Source organism: Mus musculus, chromosome X (genome assembly GCF_000001635.26).
Source record: "Mus musculus strain C57BL/6J chromosome X, GRCm38.p6 C57BL/6J".
Classification (NCBI taxonomy): Eukaryota; Metazoa; Chordata; class Mammalia; order Rodentia; family Muridae; genus Mus; species Mus musculus.
In genome coordinates, this window is record NC_000086.7 from 160,487,351 (window position 1) to 160,504,738 (window position 17,388).

At 41.3% G+C, this 17,388-nt stretch overlaps 2 protein-coding genes and 1 long non-coding RNA gene across 36 annotated transcripts in view; 2 read left to right on the plus strand and 1 right to left on the minus strand.

Moving 5' to 3' along the window:
• Adgrg2 (adhesion G protein-coupled receptor G2) overlaps positions 1-10,726 on the plus strand; it is a 107,759-nt gene extending 97,033 nt beyond the window's left edge. For 17 of the 24 annotated variants that reach the window (XM_011247817.3, XM_017318479.2, XM_030251333.1 and 14 more), the window contains 5 exons: positions 316-415; positions 1,334-1,617; positions 4,048-4,149; positions 5,250-5,402; positions 8,955-10,695. In XM_011247817.3, coding sequence (XP_011246119.1) covers positions 316-415; positions 1,334-1,617; positions 4,048-4,149; positions 5,250-5,402; positions 8,955-9,139 — 824 coding nt within the window. In that variant the 3' untranslated portion in view covers positions 9,140-10,695. Of the gene's footprint in view, positions 1-315; positions 416-1,333; positions 1,618-4,047; positions 4,150-5,249; positions 5,403-8,954 lie in introns of all 24 variants that reach the window. The other 7 variants (NM_178712.4, NM_001079857.2, NM_001290446.1 and 4 more) reach the window with 2 other exon arrangements.
• Gm15241 lies at positions 1,167-12,468 on the minus strand. The gene is made up of 4 exons (XR_387097.4): positions 12,435-12,468; positions 11,851-11,938; positions 7,188-7,215; positions 1,167-1,438 (listed from the first exon to the last, which is right to left on the minus strand). It is a non-coding gene; the product is annotated as a predicted gene 15241 (long non-coding RNA).
• A 2,085-nt stretch (positions 12,469-14,553) lies between these two features.
• The window catches only part of Phka2 (phosphorylase kinase alpha 2), a 96,976-nt gene continuing 94,141 nt past the window's right edge, over positions 14,554-17,388 (plus strand). For 4 of the 11 annotated variants that reach the window (NM_001358966.1, NM_001177878.2, NM_172783.4 and 1 more), the window contains exon 1: positions 14,812-15,554. In NM_001358966.1, coding sequence (NP_001345895.1) covers positions 15,477-15,554 — 78 coding nt within the window. In that variant the 5' untranslated portion in view covers positions 14,812-15,476. Of the gene's footprint in view, positions 15,555-17,388 lie in introns of all 11 variants that reach the window. The other 7 variants (XR_001782730.2, XR_387078.4, XR_001782731.2 and 4 more) reach the window with 4 other exon arrangements.

Genomic DNA, 17,388 nt, shown 5'->3' on the forward strand with positions numbered 1-17,388 from the left:
TTATGTATGAACCTCAGTAGATGGAGACTCTGCCTCCAAGGCCGCTCCAGGTTTCAGGGGAAAGAGAATGGAGAACTTTGCAGGTAGTTTCTAGGGGACAGAAGCACAATGGAGCAAATGACTTCTGCTAATAGCCTACTAGCCAAAATTTTGTTCTGGCTGCTAATGTGCAACAAAACAACCGAATAGAAACTGATTTGGTGACTAGTTAATCAGTGTCTGCCATGCCACAGGAAGGAAAACAGAATGATCTTCAGGTGCTTTTTTCTCTCCTTTGCAGTCAGAACTGTGTGACTGATGTTTCCTCTGTTCCAGGCATACCAGCTGTGGTTGTGTCCATCGTCCTGACTATATCCCCAGATAACTATGGGATTGGATCCTATGGAAAATTCCCCAATGGCACACCAGATGACTTGTAAGTACAAATTCATCTTAGGGTATGCCCAGGGAACTAGAAATTTAAATTCCTCAAGAAAATGGAGGATCCAACCAGTCTGTGGGGCTACGTCTATCATCTTACTCAAATGTTAAATCATTTTTAACAGGAACTGTCATCATCATGTGTAATGAGATTAGCTAGTTAAAAATACCACATTACTATTAAGTAACAAATTAGGAGGAATTATTCTGAAGAAGTATACAAATTAGGGCGAAATATATTAAGACTCTTAAATGTTGATAAAAATGAAATGCTCATGACATTATATTAATAAGTACATACAGTTTGGGGTAACTATAATTTACAACAGGTGAAGGTCTGAATGTTTTTAAAATGGTTTTAAGCCAGGTAGTGGTGGCACACTCCTTTAATCCTAGCACTCAAGAGGCAGAGTAAGGCAGATCTCTTTGAGTTTGAGGTCCACAGAATGAGTTCCAGGATAGCCAGGCCTATACAGAGCAACTCTTTCTAGAAACACCAAAAATAATATTTTTAAAGATTTATTTTATTTATGTGTATATATGTGTGCCACATGTGTGCGTTTTTCTGTGGAAGCCAGAACAGGGTGTCAGATCTTTTGGAGCTGGAGTTACAGGTAATTGTGAGCTGGAGCTTGGTCCTCTAGACAAGCATCAATTGCTCTTAACCACTGAACCATCTCTCCAGCTTGGAAGATATTCTCAATTAACAAGTACCCTGAGATAAACTCCTAGATTCTGTTCCCCAGAGATATAAATGATTGTGGAGAAATGCAGTTTATCTTTGTTTTTTTTATTTTTATTTTTTTACTTGAGGGGAAAAACATGTTCATCAAAACATTATAGATTCAGTTCATCACTTGGAGCAAGCATATTTTCACCATTATATTTTCCTCTTCTCTTCTTCCCCATCCAGTTGCTGGATCAACAGCAATGTGGTGTTCTATATCACGGTTGTGGGATATTTCTGTGTGATATTTCTACTGAACGTCAGCATGTTCATCGTGGTCTTGGTTCAGCTCTGTCGAATTAAAAAGAAGAAGCAGCTGGGAGCCCAGCGCAAAACTAGTATTCAAGACCTCAGGAGTATCGCTGGCCTCACATTTTTACTGGGAATTACTTGGGGCTTTGCCTTCTTTGCCTGGGGACCAGTTAATGTCACCTTCATGTATCTCTTTGCCATCTTTAACACCTTACAAGGTAAGCACCACAACATTAAATATGAACCCAAAGAGCCCAGTGGAAAATAGACATATCATTACTAAGAAAGTACCTGCAAAGTGCCCTCTTTAGTGGCTGAAGGTGTACTCCTTTCTGAACCAATTTATTGCTGAGAATAGGAGCTTTAAGGTCCTCAAAAGAAAGGCATTTTACTAATTTTGAGCAATGGTGATTTTTCCTTTTCTCCATCTTCATCTCCTTGGAGAAACTGTATTGAGAGAATCTGCCAATTATTCAGCCTTTTCTTGCTTCCTTCCTTTTTATTTTTTAAACTAATTTATGAAAGAAGAACAGGAAAAACCCAGATAACATGTCACTATGAGAGTTCATCACTTGGACCTTGAGCTTAGGTTTGGGGTTTTGATTTAGAAACATAGAAAATGATAATGGGAAGATAATCAACAAATGCAAGTGGCAGTGATCTTGGCCAGGGGCTAATCCCTAGAAGTTACCAAGCTGCCCTGAGCACGCCTGGGACAGGCTCGGAGGGTCTCCTTGACTTGTGGGCTTCTCATAATGTAATAAAGCCCAACCACTCTCATTTTGGGACCCTAACAGTTGTATTCTTTAGAAGGGCCAAATGACTAATTCCTTTTGGAGCAATGTCATAAAAGTCTTGTCAGCTGTTAATTTTTAATGGAAGTGCTTTGGCATTAAAGCCCAGCAGGCTAATAGGTTTACATTACAGAAACAATAAAGAATTGTCCTTTGGCTTCCTCTTCTTCCAACTTCTTCCATTACATTCTTCTCTGCTTATTTTCATGTTGCTTTTGGCTCCCATACTGCCCTCCTGCGGTTCCATCAGGAAATATATGATTTTGCTGGTTTTCAATGAAATCCCTTCCAGAAGTATAATTCTAATACTTAACTTGTTCTTGTTAAGTATTAGAATTCTTAGGTTCTTGTTTTATTTGAACACACACACACACACACACACACACACACACACACACACACACCTACATATGCTGGTATTTTTATCTACAACATACCAGTCCCTAAATTGTCTTATCCTGGTGTTATGCTATGCGGTATTAAATATAAAACAAAAGAAGATAAGAAAATTATGTCGAGGTTTTTCTGTTTTGTTTTGGGCTTTGTTGAGGGGGTGCTTCTCTGGCAGAGTGTATCTTGCATGAATGTATGTAGCCATGACTGGTATGGGATTTCCCAGACTGGCCTCAGATACACAGGGATCCTCCTATTTCTGCTAATGCAGTGCTGAGTCAAGCCTTAAAATGTTATGAAGGAAAATATTAAAAGTTACTTTGGGAAATGAAAAACCATGCACTCAATAGGCATGTGTCACAACCTTTGGCTTGAGAAAGGGTTCATATCCTAATAATGGGATACTAAAAGTAGTAGATACTTTAAGAGAAAAAAAACTCATAGTAATCATTAACAGGAAAGCTGTGTGCCTCCCTTCGTGTGGTTGAAGAATCGAGCAAACTTGCCTCTTTTTTTCTCAATTTCCACAGAATACCTTTTTAGAACATAAATGGCTAGAGGTAATTTGCTGCTTCTGTAGAAGGGAGCTGAGGCCTAATGATGGCCTGTGTGTATTTTTTGTTCTGGTACATATACCCATCCATCCCTCCCTTACACACGTTGTTTCTCTCTTCATGCAACCAAAGGAACCGTCCATGGTGGCATTGAGCAAAGTTGTGCCATGTCCACCAGCCCTTGAGGCTTTCTCATATGTACCCCATAAGAAGCAAATCTGGTGTTTTAAAACGAAGATAAGTAAGCCTTGTGGCGGGGAGAGTTCAGAATTCATCCATACAGTCCACAAATATTTACTAGCAAAAGCTTTGGGGAGTCTTAGCAGTGACAGTGGTAGGCAGGAAGTAACTCCAAAGGCCTGTTCACATCTGTAGCTAGTTTTCCATGCTGTAACTCCCTTGGGCCTTGAAGAGAGGCAGGAAGATGGTGAATATGTAAATCGAAACACCCTGAAGACTGGATAATCAGAACAGAAGGCCCCAAGGCCCCAAGCAAGGAACCTCACATAGGAGAGAGGTACCCCAGACTCTGGAGAAGCTTAAATTTAACAGAACTTAGAATGAGGTTACAAAACCAGGGGATCCAAGAGGTGGGAGCTGAGGTTTCAGCTAGGACCCTGAGCAGATGGCTTTTGATACCTGGACAGGGAAGAACGAGAGCAAAACCTGGGACAACAAGAGATGGTGAAATTAGCCGTGGAAATGCAGTTCCACTTAGAAGCACTCTATCTTCCAAAGATCTTTCATTTAAAGCTTTGAATCTTAGATATTTTATTCAATTTATAAAATTTCACTTTGACTATAACTGCCAAAGATGTCCTCTTTTGTGCAAAATAAATCCCCAAAGATTCAGGTTTTATGAGGAATTCAACTGTATAATGGTTTGGATTTTTTTCTCTCCCTTTAGGGTTTTTCATATTCATTTTTTACTGTGCAGCAAAAGAGAATGTCAGAAAACAGTGGAGGCGGTATCTTTGTTGTGGAAAATTACGGCTGGCTGAAAATTCTGGTAAAGATTTGCTTTCATTTTTTTCTTCTCTTAAATCTCAAGAAAATAAATGTGTACATTAAGATGAAAGCAAGCACTGCCAAGGAGTTGTCAGGTCTGGAAAGTAGGGGAACACAACCCGCACAACAGAAAATGCTCTTCAGCATTACTGGAGAGGGAGGGAGGGAGGGAGGGGGAGGGAAGGGAGGAGAGAGGGGAAGAGAGAGGGAGGGAGGGAAAGAGGGAGAGGGAGAGAGAGAGAGACACACACAGACAGAGAGAGAGAGAGAGAGAGAGAGAGAGAGAGAGAGAGAGAGAGAGAATTCCTGCTACCTGGGAATTTTGTGAGCAAGAGAGTTAGTTGACTGCTTCTTCAATGAAGCAACAGTGACATTTTTAGCGTTTGTTTCCTATTGAGTGCATGGTTTTTCATTTCCCAAAGTAATTTTTAATATTTTCCTTCATAACATTTTAAGGCTTGACTCACCCCTTTCTCCACAGGTCCAGGTTGTCAGTGACTTTATTTGTTAGCTGGCCAGACTTTGTAGGCATTTGGTTATTTTGAAGTTCTTTTCACATATTCCCGGTTGGCTAGCAGAGCAACGAGCTCATTTCTTTTTCTTTTTTCTTTCTCTTAAAAACAATAACAACAACAATAAAGTCCTGTTTGAAAAGCTAGCTTCCTTCTGCATGAATACAACCTTTCAGTACCTGATAGGTACTGCGGTCTGTGTTTAGAAAATGGCAGTGTGTGAAGATCACTTATTTGTATGGATTCAAGAATAATTACAATGGCAGAGTTGACTTGTGTTCTTGTGAGGGTAGAGGGAGAGGCTCTGGGACACTTCCTAAATCAGCAGCTGTTTCCAGACAACCCATTAGCTCAGCCCTTAGCTCTAGGAGGATCCCGGGTCTTCTTAATGAGGCAGTCATTTGCAAGGTAAATCCTAGCAGTGGAGGTGAAGGTGCCCTTTATAAAGACAGCTTGTGAAATGTGTGAGTTCTCTACAAGATCCTGAAGTGAGAATTCAATTGCTAGAACTTGTTACACTGTGACCTGTCTCTTGCATTTGAGCTTCAACATACTGCCCTGTTTTTCTGTAATGCTTATTCTGCTGTAGACTGGAGTAAAACTGCTACTAATGGTTTAAAGAAGCAGACTGTAAACCAAGGAGTATCCAGCTCTTCAAATTCCTTACAGTCAAGCTGTAACTCCACTAACTCCACCACACTCCTAGTGAATAGTGATTGCTCAGTGCACGCAAGCGGGAATGGTATGTATGTCTGTCTCCATATAGTGTTTTTCAAGCCAGTGTTTTTTTGTTTTTTTGAGGTAGTTCTTTTTTCAGAGCAAACTGGAAGATTACACCTATGACTAGTAAGTCAAAATATAGTTTTCAGTAACAGCCAGAGCATATTTATAAATCCAAATGTATTTATTTTAGAGCAAATAACAGAATGACTTTTTTAAAATTTAGTTTTCCATCATGGGAATTGACTATAACCTAAAAAAGGTTTTCTTGGATTCAAATCCTAATTTAAATATTGCCCAAAGGTTTCAGTACTGCACTGTTTTGGTAAAAGCAGTACCTAAATTACTAAGCAATATGTTTTTTTTAAAAATCATATCTATTAGCCATGTATATCTTTAGCACTTTGAAACCTTCCTGTTTTTTTCTCTTTTCATGTTTGTTAACCCTTTCCCACAATGTGGCTGCCTTGTGACAGCACCCAGGTTCCCATGAATGTATCAAAGGCTGGAAGATGGATTGTGAGCAATATTGGCCACTATCTGTGTCACTCATACATGAACAGATGACTGCAGCTGTGCTTCTTTTACTCATTAAGTCTAGAATTTCCAGCTAAAACTTCATTACATTTCCTTTCTCTCCAAGACTGGGCTGTTCGTTACTCATAAAGCTTATCTTACTTACTTTTGCCTCCTTCTGCTTCTTAATATACCTTTTGCATTTTAAAAAATGTGTGTGATTGGCCAGTACATTTCTCCTTCCAAAGAACAGTTGGCCTTTATCCATTATTTTAAGATTTTAGTCCTTTCCATTACTAATCAGATCAGTTTGTGAGAAGGTTCAGGTCTCAACCAAATAGTTTTTTAGTCTCATAAAGTTGAGGGCTTCTGATAGTTTGAGTTTAAAGAATACAATTGGGGGTTGGCTGGGGAGATGGCTCAGGGGGTACTACACAAGGGTAAGGACCAGATCTCTTGAACACACTTAAAAGCCTGATGCACCGTGTGGTGACCCTGCTGTAATACTAGCACACAAGAGGCAGGAGGAGATGGGAAACAGCCAAGCAGACTGGCTGGCTAGCCAGGTCAACCAAACTGGTGAGCTCCAGATTCAGTGAGAAATCCTGCTTCGATACAGAGAGTGCAGAGTAACCCAGGAAGACACTCTCCAAACTCAGGCTTCCGCATGTGTGCACAGGAACACTGCAAGTGCGTTCCTGCACTCACATGAGCTTATAAACATGCCAGCCTGCACATACCACATACAAGATTTTACACAAAGAAGATATATAACAGGAGTCCTTGACATCCAGACCTTTCGATCTCGGACACAGGTGACATATGGAGTTAGATAACTATTTTTAGAGAATTGCAAAGTGTTGAATAGCATCCTTAGCTTCTCTACCAAGTAAAACCAGCAGTGTCCTGCCCCAATTTGCAGCAAGCAAAAATGCCCCTAGACAATGTCCTCTATGGGAACAGGTAATAAATTTCTTCTTCTTTGCAAACTAGTGCTATAAAAGATAAGAAGCTGCAGTCTGGTGCTGGAGAGATGGCTCATTGGTTAAGAGCACTGACCATCCTTCCAGAGGAACTAGAATCAAATCCAAGCACCCACTTAGCTCATAAATGTCTGTAACCCCAAGATCTGACACCCTCATACAGACATATACACATTCGGGCAAAATACTGATGCATATAAAATGAAAAATTAATTAATTAACATTTTTTAAAAAAAATTGCTGCCATATGGCCTTATATCCTCACTGTCAATACCAAGATTAAAGTTCTGGGCACTATGCCAACTTACCATATGAGGAATGATTCATTGTAGGTCCCTGGAATAAAGACAAGGAGATCAAGGCTGGTTACTAAGAGTGAGAGAGCAAGTTGAAAGGCATGTGATTAAAGGATTGAACTGAATCATCCAGAAGCCTTAGACTCGTGTGTGTGTGTGTGTGTGTGTGTGTGTGTGTGTGTGTGTGCGTGTGTGTGTGTGTGTATGTGTGTGTGAGTGTGTGTGTGTGTGTGTGTGTGTGTGTCGAGGGGCTCTTGATCCATAACTAGGGTTTTTAATCTTCTGAAAAGGGTTTGGAGGTGATGCTTCACCTGCCTAGCATTACCCAAAAAAAATGTCAATCTTTGGGGAATCATTTTGTAGAAGCAGGTCCATTTTGGCACCGCTGTTTGACACAGCTAGTTTTGATATCTGACAGTAAGTAAGGGGCACATTGCAGTCAACAAAATGGCTAAGTGTTTCAAAAAAGAAAAAAAAAAGATAATGTGTCTGTCAGATGAACATCTCTGACATGTCAGCCTCCACCCCAGATGAGGAATGGCACTGAGAATTTCAAAAACGAAACTGGCAGCTGAGTGTTTTATTATACTGGGACAAATTGTTCCCACAACCAAACGTCCTCAAACCAAAGTGCCTAAGTCAGAACAGCTGCCTCAGACAGGCTCACGCCCTGTTTGAGCTGCGGCACAGATGGAGTTGCGTTAGCCACTTCTACTGCCTCTTTTGTATAAATGTGACACATATTTCAGTTCCTAGCTGCCTTACAGCCATGAAACTTTAGTACACAGGGCCACGAGCTAACACTTTGGAAGCACCCTCAAGTGTTCCATCCATCACTTTTGAGCTATAGAAGTTTAGGCAGATCATTTAATTTCTACCTTTGTCTTAACATCTGTGAAATGGGATCATAAAAAGCACCTGTCCCTTAGCATTAACTAAGTATATATATATATATATATATATATATATATATATAGTGAGACTATACATGATGTGCTCAGTGCTGTTTTCATCTTTATTATGATTGTATCATGACATAACCAATAGGCTATTATTCAGCTTTGTACATGGCCTTTCAAAGCTATAATGATCGAAAAGATGGTGCTAAGTAGCTAAAAGCTAATAGATGCTATGTCCTGAAGTTCTGAGGCTGCTAATGATAGGGAGGCCTAGGTCTAAATCACAGGTACCACTGAGTACCCTGCTGTCCCCCTCTTAGGCTGGAATCAATGGCTTCCTCATGGGAAGCTGTGCTATTGGGATTGTGAGAACACAGATTTAGAAATGGCTATAGAGAGATGATTTCATCTTCCCAGGACTGTAGCTGGTTGCTTTGAGCTTATCTTCTAATACAAAATTTCATTTCATAGGAATCATAGGGAATAAGGAGCCTATGTGGGTCCCTACAGGATCTCTGCTAATCTTAAATAATATTGTAGGTTATCTTATACACAGTTTAATTCACTGTGTTCAATTGGAGTTAGGAAATGGGACCTTGAAAATAAAAAAATAGCTTGCTTCGCTCTCCATTTTGACTGTTTCAGTTTTTTAAAACTGTCAACAGGAATTTTGTTTCTGATCATCCTCCAACTTGCTGTGCTTACCATCACGGACCTTAGGGAAGGAATAAAAATAAAATATGAAAACATAGGATGGGTACTTTTAAAAGATTCATTTCTGGCATGCCTATTCAACATTAATGTAAAGATGCTACTTGCTTGGTCTTGAGTACTTTCTGTGGCTACTTCATGAGACCAACTTTGATCTTCTCCTATCTAGGCAATGCATCTACCGAGAGGAATGGGGTTTCTTTCAGTGTTCAGAATGGAGACGTGTGCCTTCATGATCTCACTGGCAAACAGCATATGTTTAGTGACAAAGAGGACTCCTGCAATGGTAAAAGCCGGATAGCGCTCAGAAGGACTTCGAAGCGGGGAAGCTTACACTTTATCGAGCAAATGTGATTCTCTTCTTCTAAAATCAAAGCATGATGTGGATGGTGTGAAGTGTCCAGTTTTCCTTTAACACAATGTGAGATGTATGAAAAGCGCTGGTTTTCTATTCAGCAACCTCGAAAGGAACATAAGCTAAATGAGGGCAACCAGTTACTATCAGAAGAAACCACGACTGGTTATGGTTTCTAGACGTTTGCAGTTTGGTTTCTTATCTCTCATTTTCAAAGGCATTGGTGTTAAAACCACAGAATAAGATCCAGGAAAGAAAAATGAAAGTTTGTTTCCACTCACATTTTAAAGAGGCTGTTATCCTTGATAACATCCTAAGAAAGAAGGAAAAAAAGAAGGAAAGAAAGAAAGAAAGAGAGAGAGAGAGAGAGAAAGAAAAAAGAAAGAAAGATGTTTACTTCAGTCTGTTGGTAAGTTTAGTTGTGCATGCCTTTGTTGTATATAAGCTAAATTCTAGTGACCCACATGTCAAAAAATCTTCTCTTTACCTTTTTTTATATTTATTTTCTACTGTGTAAATTTATTCTTTTGTAGAATCATGGTTGTGTCGCCTTCTCTAATGTGATAACTTACCAGTGACTTCTAAACCTCCTTTAGAAGATCATATAGGATGTGAAATTCAGAAACTTCACTGAAATCAAGAAATAATGATAAAGGCAGTCTGAACAATTATAAATAGACAATTAGCTCAGAAAGTGCCTTTGAGCAATCAAGAAAAGGTGCCCCCACTGGGCAGATATAGCCTTGTGAGCTTATGGTTTGGAAAACAGTCGGGCCACATTTTAGCCCTGATGATCCTCCTGGGTACCTTATGCAGGGTCCTCATGAAGGGTCCTTATGCAGGGAATGACTTGTATGACTATATGTGACATGAAATAGTGATACCAATGGCCAGACTTCATCCCTAATGACCAGATTATAGAATCTCTACACCATGGTTGTTAGAGGCTAAAACTGTAATCTAAACCATGTTAGGAAAATCGTGATGGTAGAAAAGATACACACTGCCACTTCTCAAATACCCAGAGCCTTTCAAAAGAGGGGATCAGAGTAGGATTACTTTTCCAGAGTGTATATATGGCAAACAAAGTAGGTCTTTAAAAGACGCTGCATGATATGTTATTGTTGCAACTGCTACATTCTGGTCCAGTCATACTTGTATGTATTTTTAAAAACATGTCAAATCTTGAAGAGTGTATAGTGACAAGGGGGAGCAGCTACTGGGAAGAGTGAATTATCCTGTGATATTGTTGTTTGTATGTAATAACATATATCCAACCTTGATTGTTCCTAGTTCTAGAGGGCCTATCCTATTTCTCACCTTTACCAGCTTGAGTGGTGCCTCAAGCAGTGTGATTATTAGGAACATTTCAAAATCCTTTAGTTAGGTCTTTCACTAAGGCTCCCTTGCATATATTTCAAATAAATGTTGTATCTGAGACTAGCCACAGTAGTAACATCTGTTTCTGTGTGTGCTCATTGTCTTTGCAAAATTCTTCTCCAAATTATTTAATTATTTTGTATTTATATGTTATGATTGACAAAACTGTTAAAAACCAATAAAAATCAATTTGCAGTTAAGTCCTTTAAGTTTGGTTTGCATTCTTTTTCTCCAACCCTACCCCCTGGCAGCGTGGCATGGAATGGTGGAACATACCCTCTGAAGATTTGGACTGTGGCATTAGAGAATGGCTTGTCCTGCTTCGTGACAGTGGTTTCCAAGGGCTATTGTCTATCTTATCTTACTCTTTCAAGAGATACTCTTTAACGTGTGTTGCCACTGACCTGTAGGAAATGTATGAAATGTTCAGACCCCATCCAAATGTCTGCTTCCTCAGTCTCCAGCAGTGGGTTTTCAGGAGAATGAAAACAAGATTCAAGAGGCTTTGTACATAATAATATATATCGAACTCTGATTGTTCCTAGTCCTAGAGGGTCTATATTGTTTCTCATGGTGTCTCAAGCATAGTATGTTTAATAGGAACATTTCAAAATCCTTTTGTTAGGTCCTAACTAAGTGCCATCTGCTAGTTAGCATTTGGAAGCCACAACTGGGGAAAGCAGCCTTCCCCCAGATGAGAACTGTCTGAGCAATCTTTCTTTCCCAGCGTCTCAGCTCCCACAAAGAAGCCATTGATTGGAAAGGTGATGAGACACTTTTGATTTGAGGGTGGGGGTAAGGGGGGAGGGATGAAACCTTGGAAATCAACCTCCCAAAGTAACGTACATACCAGAGTACACCTAAAAAGCACAGTCAAAAGTCCTTCAGTTCCCACCTTCCTTACCTTTTGTATTAGGGCCCTTGTCCGGTCCTTAAGCTAAATTCTCTTGGCTATTTGTTGGTTTGTAAATTCAGAGAAATAACATGACAAGACGGAGACAGAATGTTCCTGAGGAGTAACCTCCTCTGGTTTTAAAATTGGAGACTGTTTTAAGGAAGACAGAGGAGCTACTATTCTTCAGGAAATGTCGAAGCAGTGCCCGGCATCTGAAGTGTTTCCTCAATGCACTGGAGAAATTTCCCCCAGAATTCTCTAGAATCATTGAATCATAGGAACTTTGCTGCCTTTAATGAGCTGTGCCTTTAATGAAATGACGCAAACTGTTCCACTCGGTGAGCTGGCTTGTATCTAACAAGGTCACCTTGGAGGAAGGTGTGTTATTTGAAGGGTATTTCAATGGAGAGTTAATTTACTGAATGGCATACTCACCAAGCAGACTTGTTTGGTGTGACTTTTGTCTTCATAATAGCAAGAAAAGATGATTCAGTTTATCTCTATCTCATCTCCTCCTTGGGGTCTGAGGGACAGAAACCAGGAGAAGCTGAGTAAGTACAATAAAAACATACTATTGGGACCAGAGACATGTCTCAGAAGTTAAGAGAACTTGTTGCTCTTGCAGAGGACCTGGGTTTGGTTTCAGGACCCACATGGTAGCTCACAACCATCTATAACTCAAATTCCAGGGGATCTGACAGCCTCTTCTGACTTCCACAGGCACCAGACACGAACACAGTAGACATACATACATGCAGGCAAAATACTCATGTGCATAAAAAAGATTTTTTTTAAAAAAGGAACAAAATTGGGTCAAAAATTCTTAGGAATATATTCATTTATTTCTCACCTCAGTTTCCAGATATAACATCAAGAAATCAGAGCATATAAAATTTAAATATATATTCATATGGAATATTGTATTATTCAGGGTTTTACTGCTGTGAACAGACACCATGACCAAAGCAAATCTTATAAAAAAAAAAAAAACAAACAACATTTAATTGGGGTTGGCTTACAGGTTCAGAGGTTCAGTCCATTATTATCAAGGTGGGAGTGTGGCAGCATCCAGGCAGGCATGGCCCAGGCAGAGCTGAGAATTCTATGTCTTCATCCAAAGGCTGCTAGTGGAAGACTGACTTCCAGGCACCTAGGGTGAGAGTATTAAGCCCACACCCACAATGACACACCTACTCCAACCAGGTCACACCTATTTCAACAAGGCCACACCTCCAAATGGTGCCACCCCCTGGTCCAAGAATATACAAACTATCACAAATATATAGCCTTTAAAATAATATTTTATTAATTATTTGAGAATTCCATATAGTGTATTTTTATCATGTTTACCTAGATAGCTATATAGCCTTGTAACCCTGGCTGGCTTGCCTCAAATTCAGGACCTTCCTGATTCAGTATCCACAAAGATGGGATTACAAGTATCGCCATTCCTGGCTTTAAAATATATGCTTTTAAAATATATTTAATAGATACGTTCTTCACTATGAAGAAACCCTTATAGTCCCTGGTATGTCCTCTCCTTGACTCTCAATCTTATATAGCTGCAAGAAGTTGGAGCAGAGACAAATTTAACATTCTTTTACACTATGGTAATGGGAAAGTAAAATGATTCCAGGTCATCTAAACTAAATTATTACAGAAATAGTTTAATTTGGTTAACTGGTTAGTTTTTTCAAGTTGATTAAGAATGGACCCTCCCAATTCAGAGACAGGGTACTTTAGGTTCAAAAGACATGATATTTCCACTTTGCATGCTGTCCTCTAAGACAGAGTCTTAAGCTTCCAATGAGAACACAAGCCATCCTAAAAATAAGCAATGATGCCACCTTTTAAATACAGAAGAATATATGAAATCTCCAGGAAAGGTACATAGAAAGATTACTAAAGGGATTCAATTATGGTAATTGAATGCTTAATCTTACTCCCTAGGCCACAGCAACTCCTACATGGAAGTACATTGTGCACTGTTTCATAACTTCAGTGCCATTATTAAAACAAATAATGAGTTGAGAAAAGAATGGTAAGAAGATATGAGGGGAACTGCCCAATGTAAAACATATACATGCACCAAGGCTTGAAAAGAATGTTGAAAAGTACTCGAGCTGGGTGTGGTGGCACGTACTCAGAATCCCAACACTTTGGATGCCGAGGAAAGAAGTATTGCTGTGAGTTTGAGGAATAGTCTTGGATACATAATATAGTTGAGAGCAGCCTAGGCTACATGACAAGACTCTGTCTCAGAGAAAAAGTATGTGGGCTGATAGGGGTTGGGTGCTTTAGTTAAAGACTAACTATAAGGGGAGTCAAATAAGCAGGACTCATTTTCAGTCCATCAACATTGAGCCCTAGACACATGTACAATCAACTCTGTGCCAGGTGTGGTGGGAGATACCAAGCTATTTCATAAGCATCTCATAATCCAGTTAGAAAAGTATGCCTCAGTTAAAATGTAAACAATACACTATTTCCAAATGGTGCTGAAAATAGCTCTGGTTTAAGTGCCACTCTGAGTCAAGTATGTGCTACACGCACTTGACCTTGTCACATTACAAGGCATGAGGTTTACCCCAACAGATAAAAACAGTAAAAGTCAAACAACTGAAACAGTAACACAAATGTCTATATAAATCAGAAATGGAATAAAGTGCAGTTCGAACTGACTCGTTGCCCCATCTTTACTGAGGAAACTGCTATAGGAATCCAGAAAATTGGAAACGCTAATGAGTGGGCTGACCTAGTCTTTAAGGCAAAGGTAAGTTTTAGACAATGAAATGGGTCAAAGTGGAGAATAACAAAGTGCTTGTGGAAGCAATTACATTAGAACAGCTGCCCAGTCAAATTTATTTGTGGGCCAGATTTTGATGGACAATGAAGACAGGATCAAAGAATGCGGCCTGTGGTTAGCAACCTTGACAACTAATGGGATGCCAAATTTCAAAATATACTATTATAAATGAACTGCAAAATTCTCCCAGGAGCTAAGGCCAGGAGCCACGGGTACCAGGAGTGTATGTGGAGGACAGTACTCAGGCCTCCCTTTCTTGCTTTCAGTGCTGAGCTCCACTATGGGGACTCTGTCCTCAGGTGAGGCCCAGGACAGGGCGGGGCTATGACGGCCGGTCATCCGAAGGATGCCCAGGCGGCCCAGCCTCTTTCTAGTCTCCGGTGGGTTTGGCGGCTCCGCTCAGGAGACCTTGTCATTGCCGACCCAGAAAGCCGACTTGTTCTCTGCTTCCATCCAAGTTCTCCATACTCCTGCGGGCTGCCCCATTTTCCTTCCTGGTCAGGCCATGACAAGGAGGGCTCCAAACCCCACGGAGGAGGCGGACTGGGGGCGGAGCTGCGAGCAGATCGGTACCGCCCCCCCAACGCGTTCCTTCCGGGCGGGACTGCACGGGTTCCGCTTCTTGGTTCGGGCCGGCGTGAGGGGTGGCCTCCGTACCCCGGGGGCCGCGACCGAAGGACTCTGCTCCTTTAGCCTCAGCCGCGGTTGGAAGCAGGTTGAGGTAGGAGCAAAGTCAATAAAAAAAACTGAATTTCCGTTAAGAGCCCAGCTCCCCGCCGCTCCCAGCGGCCTTCCTCTGTAGACCCTCTCCCTTTAGGCGGAGACTTGGAGAGTCCGCCCCACGAGGGGGGCGGAGCCTAGTAAAGCTTAGGTGAGCTCCCAAGCAACCCGGAGCCGCCTCCCAAAACAGAGGGGTACCGCCAAGGCCTTTCTCCAGCCTAGTGCCCAGTCTAGGTTCTGTCGAGCATGGTGGTGGGACTAGAAACCCTCGGGGCAGCTGCTGACCGGGAGGAAGCCGGGCCGCGATAGCGCCACCCCCGTCTCCTCCCCCGCACCGCCCAGCGGCGCGACACTCTGGTTGGCTCGCCTTGCAAGTCATACTTTGGGTCTCTCAGTTTGAAAACTCTTCCTCTCGGCCCCCTTTGAAGAAACTCATTGACGCTGAATGTTTTGAGGACCAGGTCAGCTTGGAGGCGGCAACTTTGGCGGACACCAGCGGGCAGGTCCAGCTCCGTGGCCCATGAGCTTGGGCGAGATGCGGAGCAGGAGCAATTCTGGGGTCCGCCTGGACGGGTACGCGAGGCTGGTGCAGCAAACCATCCTGTGTTACCAGGTAAACAGAGAGCAGCCCAGAGAACGGTGGAAACTGCCCACTGATATAACTCATTCTCCCCAAGGCCTCTGTCACTCATGAGAGCTTGCATTTATTTAAGAGGTTTCCGACTTTAATCCAGTCCTTTGCTAGCCAGTTATCACCCTACTCCCTTATCGCTATTTTATTCACTTTACTCACAAGTCAGGCATTCTGGCTTTTGAACAGTTGCTGCGGCTGCTTTGCAGAATTCTGGGACCTTTTTTTTTCTCTCCTCTTCCTCCTCCCTTCCTCTTTTTCCCCCCATCGGGACACCCCCCTCGAGGTCCTTCCTTACTGCCTCTTTTGGATGAAAGAAGTCTGTTAGGTTGGACAGAGCACACTGAAGGAGAACAGTGAACTAACTCTACTCTGGGAACAGTAGGCAGGAGTGAAAAACTCCCAAGGCTTGCATCTGACCAGAGTGTGGGCAACTGTTACTGCCCCTCCCTTGTTAGAAATCCCCCTGAGAGGACCCTATGACCACTCTGGTTGCTGCTTTACAGCCAACAAAACTTCTGGGCACAGAGCATCAGCATCAAGGGGTCCTGTGAAACTGTGCATATAATCTCAGGTATGAATACGCCTGCTATGCTTCCTGCTTGGCAAAAGTTATGTGTGAGTGCCCAATGTAAGACCACTGAGCTATTTTTGTTCAGAGCAAAGACATCAGCTATATTGCTTGCCTTCAGTTGGCAGCAGCTATTTTTAGGGCTTTGAGAGTCAGAGAAGGAAGTAGCAGTTGGTGGTCATTTCCAAACCATTAACCTTTTTTTTTTCTTCTTAGCTAATTCCTTGACCTCTCACTCAGGAAGAATTTATTGTGTATCTTTTCTATGCAAGGCATCATACAAACTACATAAAATGAATAAATGGTACTGCCAGTGGTGTGACTTAGTGGTAGTTTACCTGGTAGTCTCAAGGCCCTGGATTGGATTGCAGCACTGTAAAAGAAAAAAAAAAATGTTCATAGCACAATACGGTGAATTTTATGAATAACGTAAAATAAGTTCAGTGTTTCTTGTTTGAAACACGTTGGGGCCAAATGTGGCTTGTAAGCTAGAAACGTCTTGATTTTAAAAATCATATGCATACTCTATAAGCATACTCTAATAGCCAGAGTAGTCCAGGCAGTACCCCTTAGTTACAGCCACTATTATTTCTCCATTGGAATATGAATGTTCACACTAAGCAATAAGTAAAGACTATAAAAAGAGTTTCACATTAGATCAGCTTGTCTTTGCCACCAAAAGAAATTTCTGCAAATGTAGGAGAAACATTTCCATATGTTAATGGCTCTGAGGATTGCTCATAAAGGAATGCAGGGTTTATTTGAGGAAAATACTCCCTCCCCCATCCCTCCCCCCTACTGCCAAACCATAGATGGCAAGGAAGGAGTTCTGCACGACATGGCATTCCAGTGGAGAGTTGAAGAGGGGCTAAGCAGAGATAGAGGTTACTCTTTGCTTTTATTCTTAAAATGTAATTACAAGTATAAAACGTAAAAGTCCCAGTTGAAAATGTTTCTACCCATTACTATGATAGAAAGAGCTGTAAAGAGAACTGTAAAGAGTCCAAGCTAACCTAGAACTCACTATGTAGACCAAGCTGGCCTCAACGTGACCTGCTTTAGCCTCATGCGTGTTGGGATTAAAGGTGTACACCATTATACCCAGAGCTTTCTGTTTATCTTTTCTGAGTTAACACCTTCAACCGTAGAATGGGAATTGGTTATTATTTTTAAAAAAACGAATGTCTAGTGTACTCTCCTTGGGCACATTATGTGCAACCACTATGCAGTGGGTGCTTTTGTTAC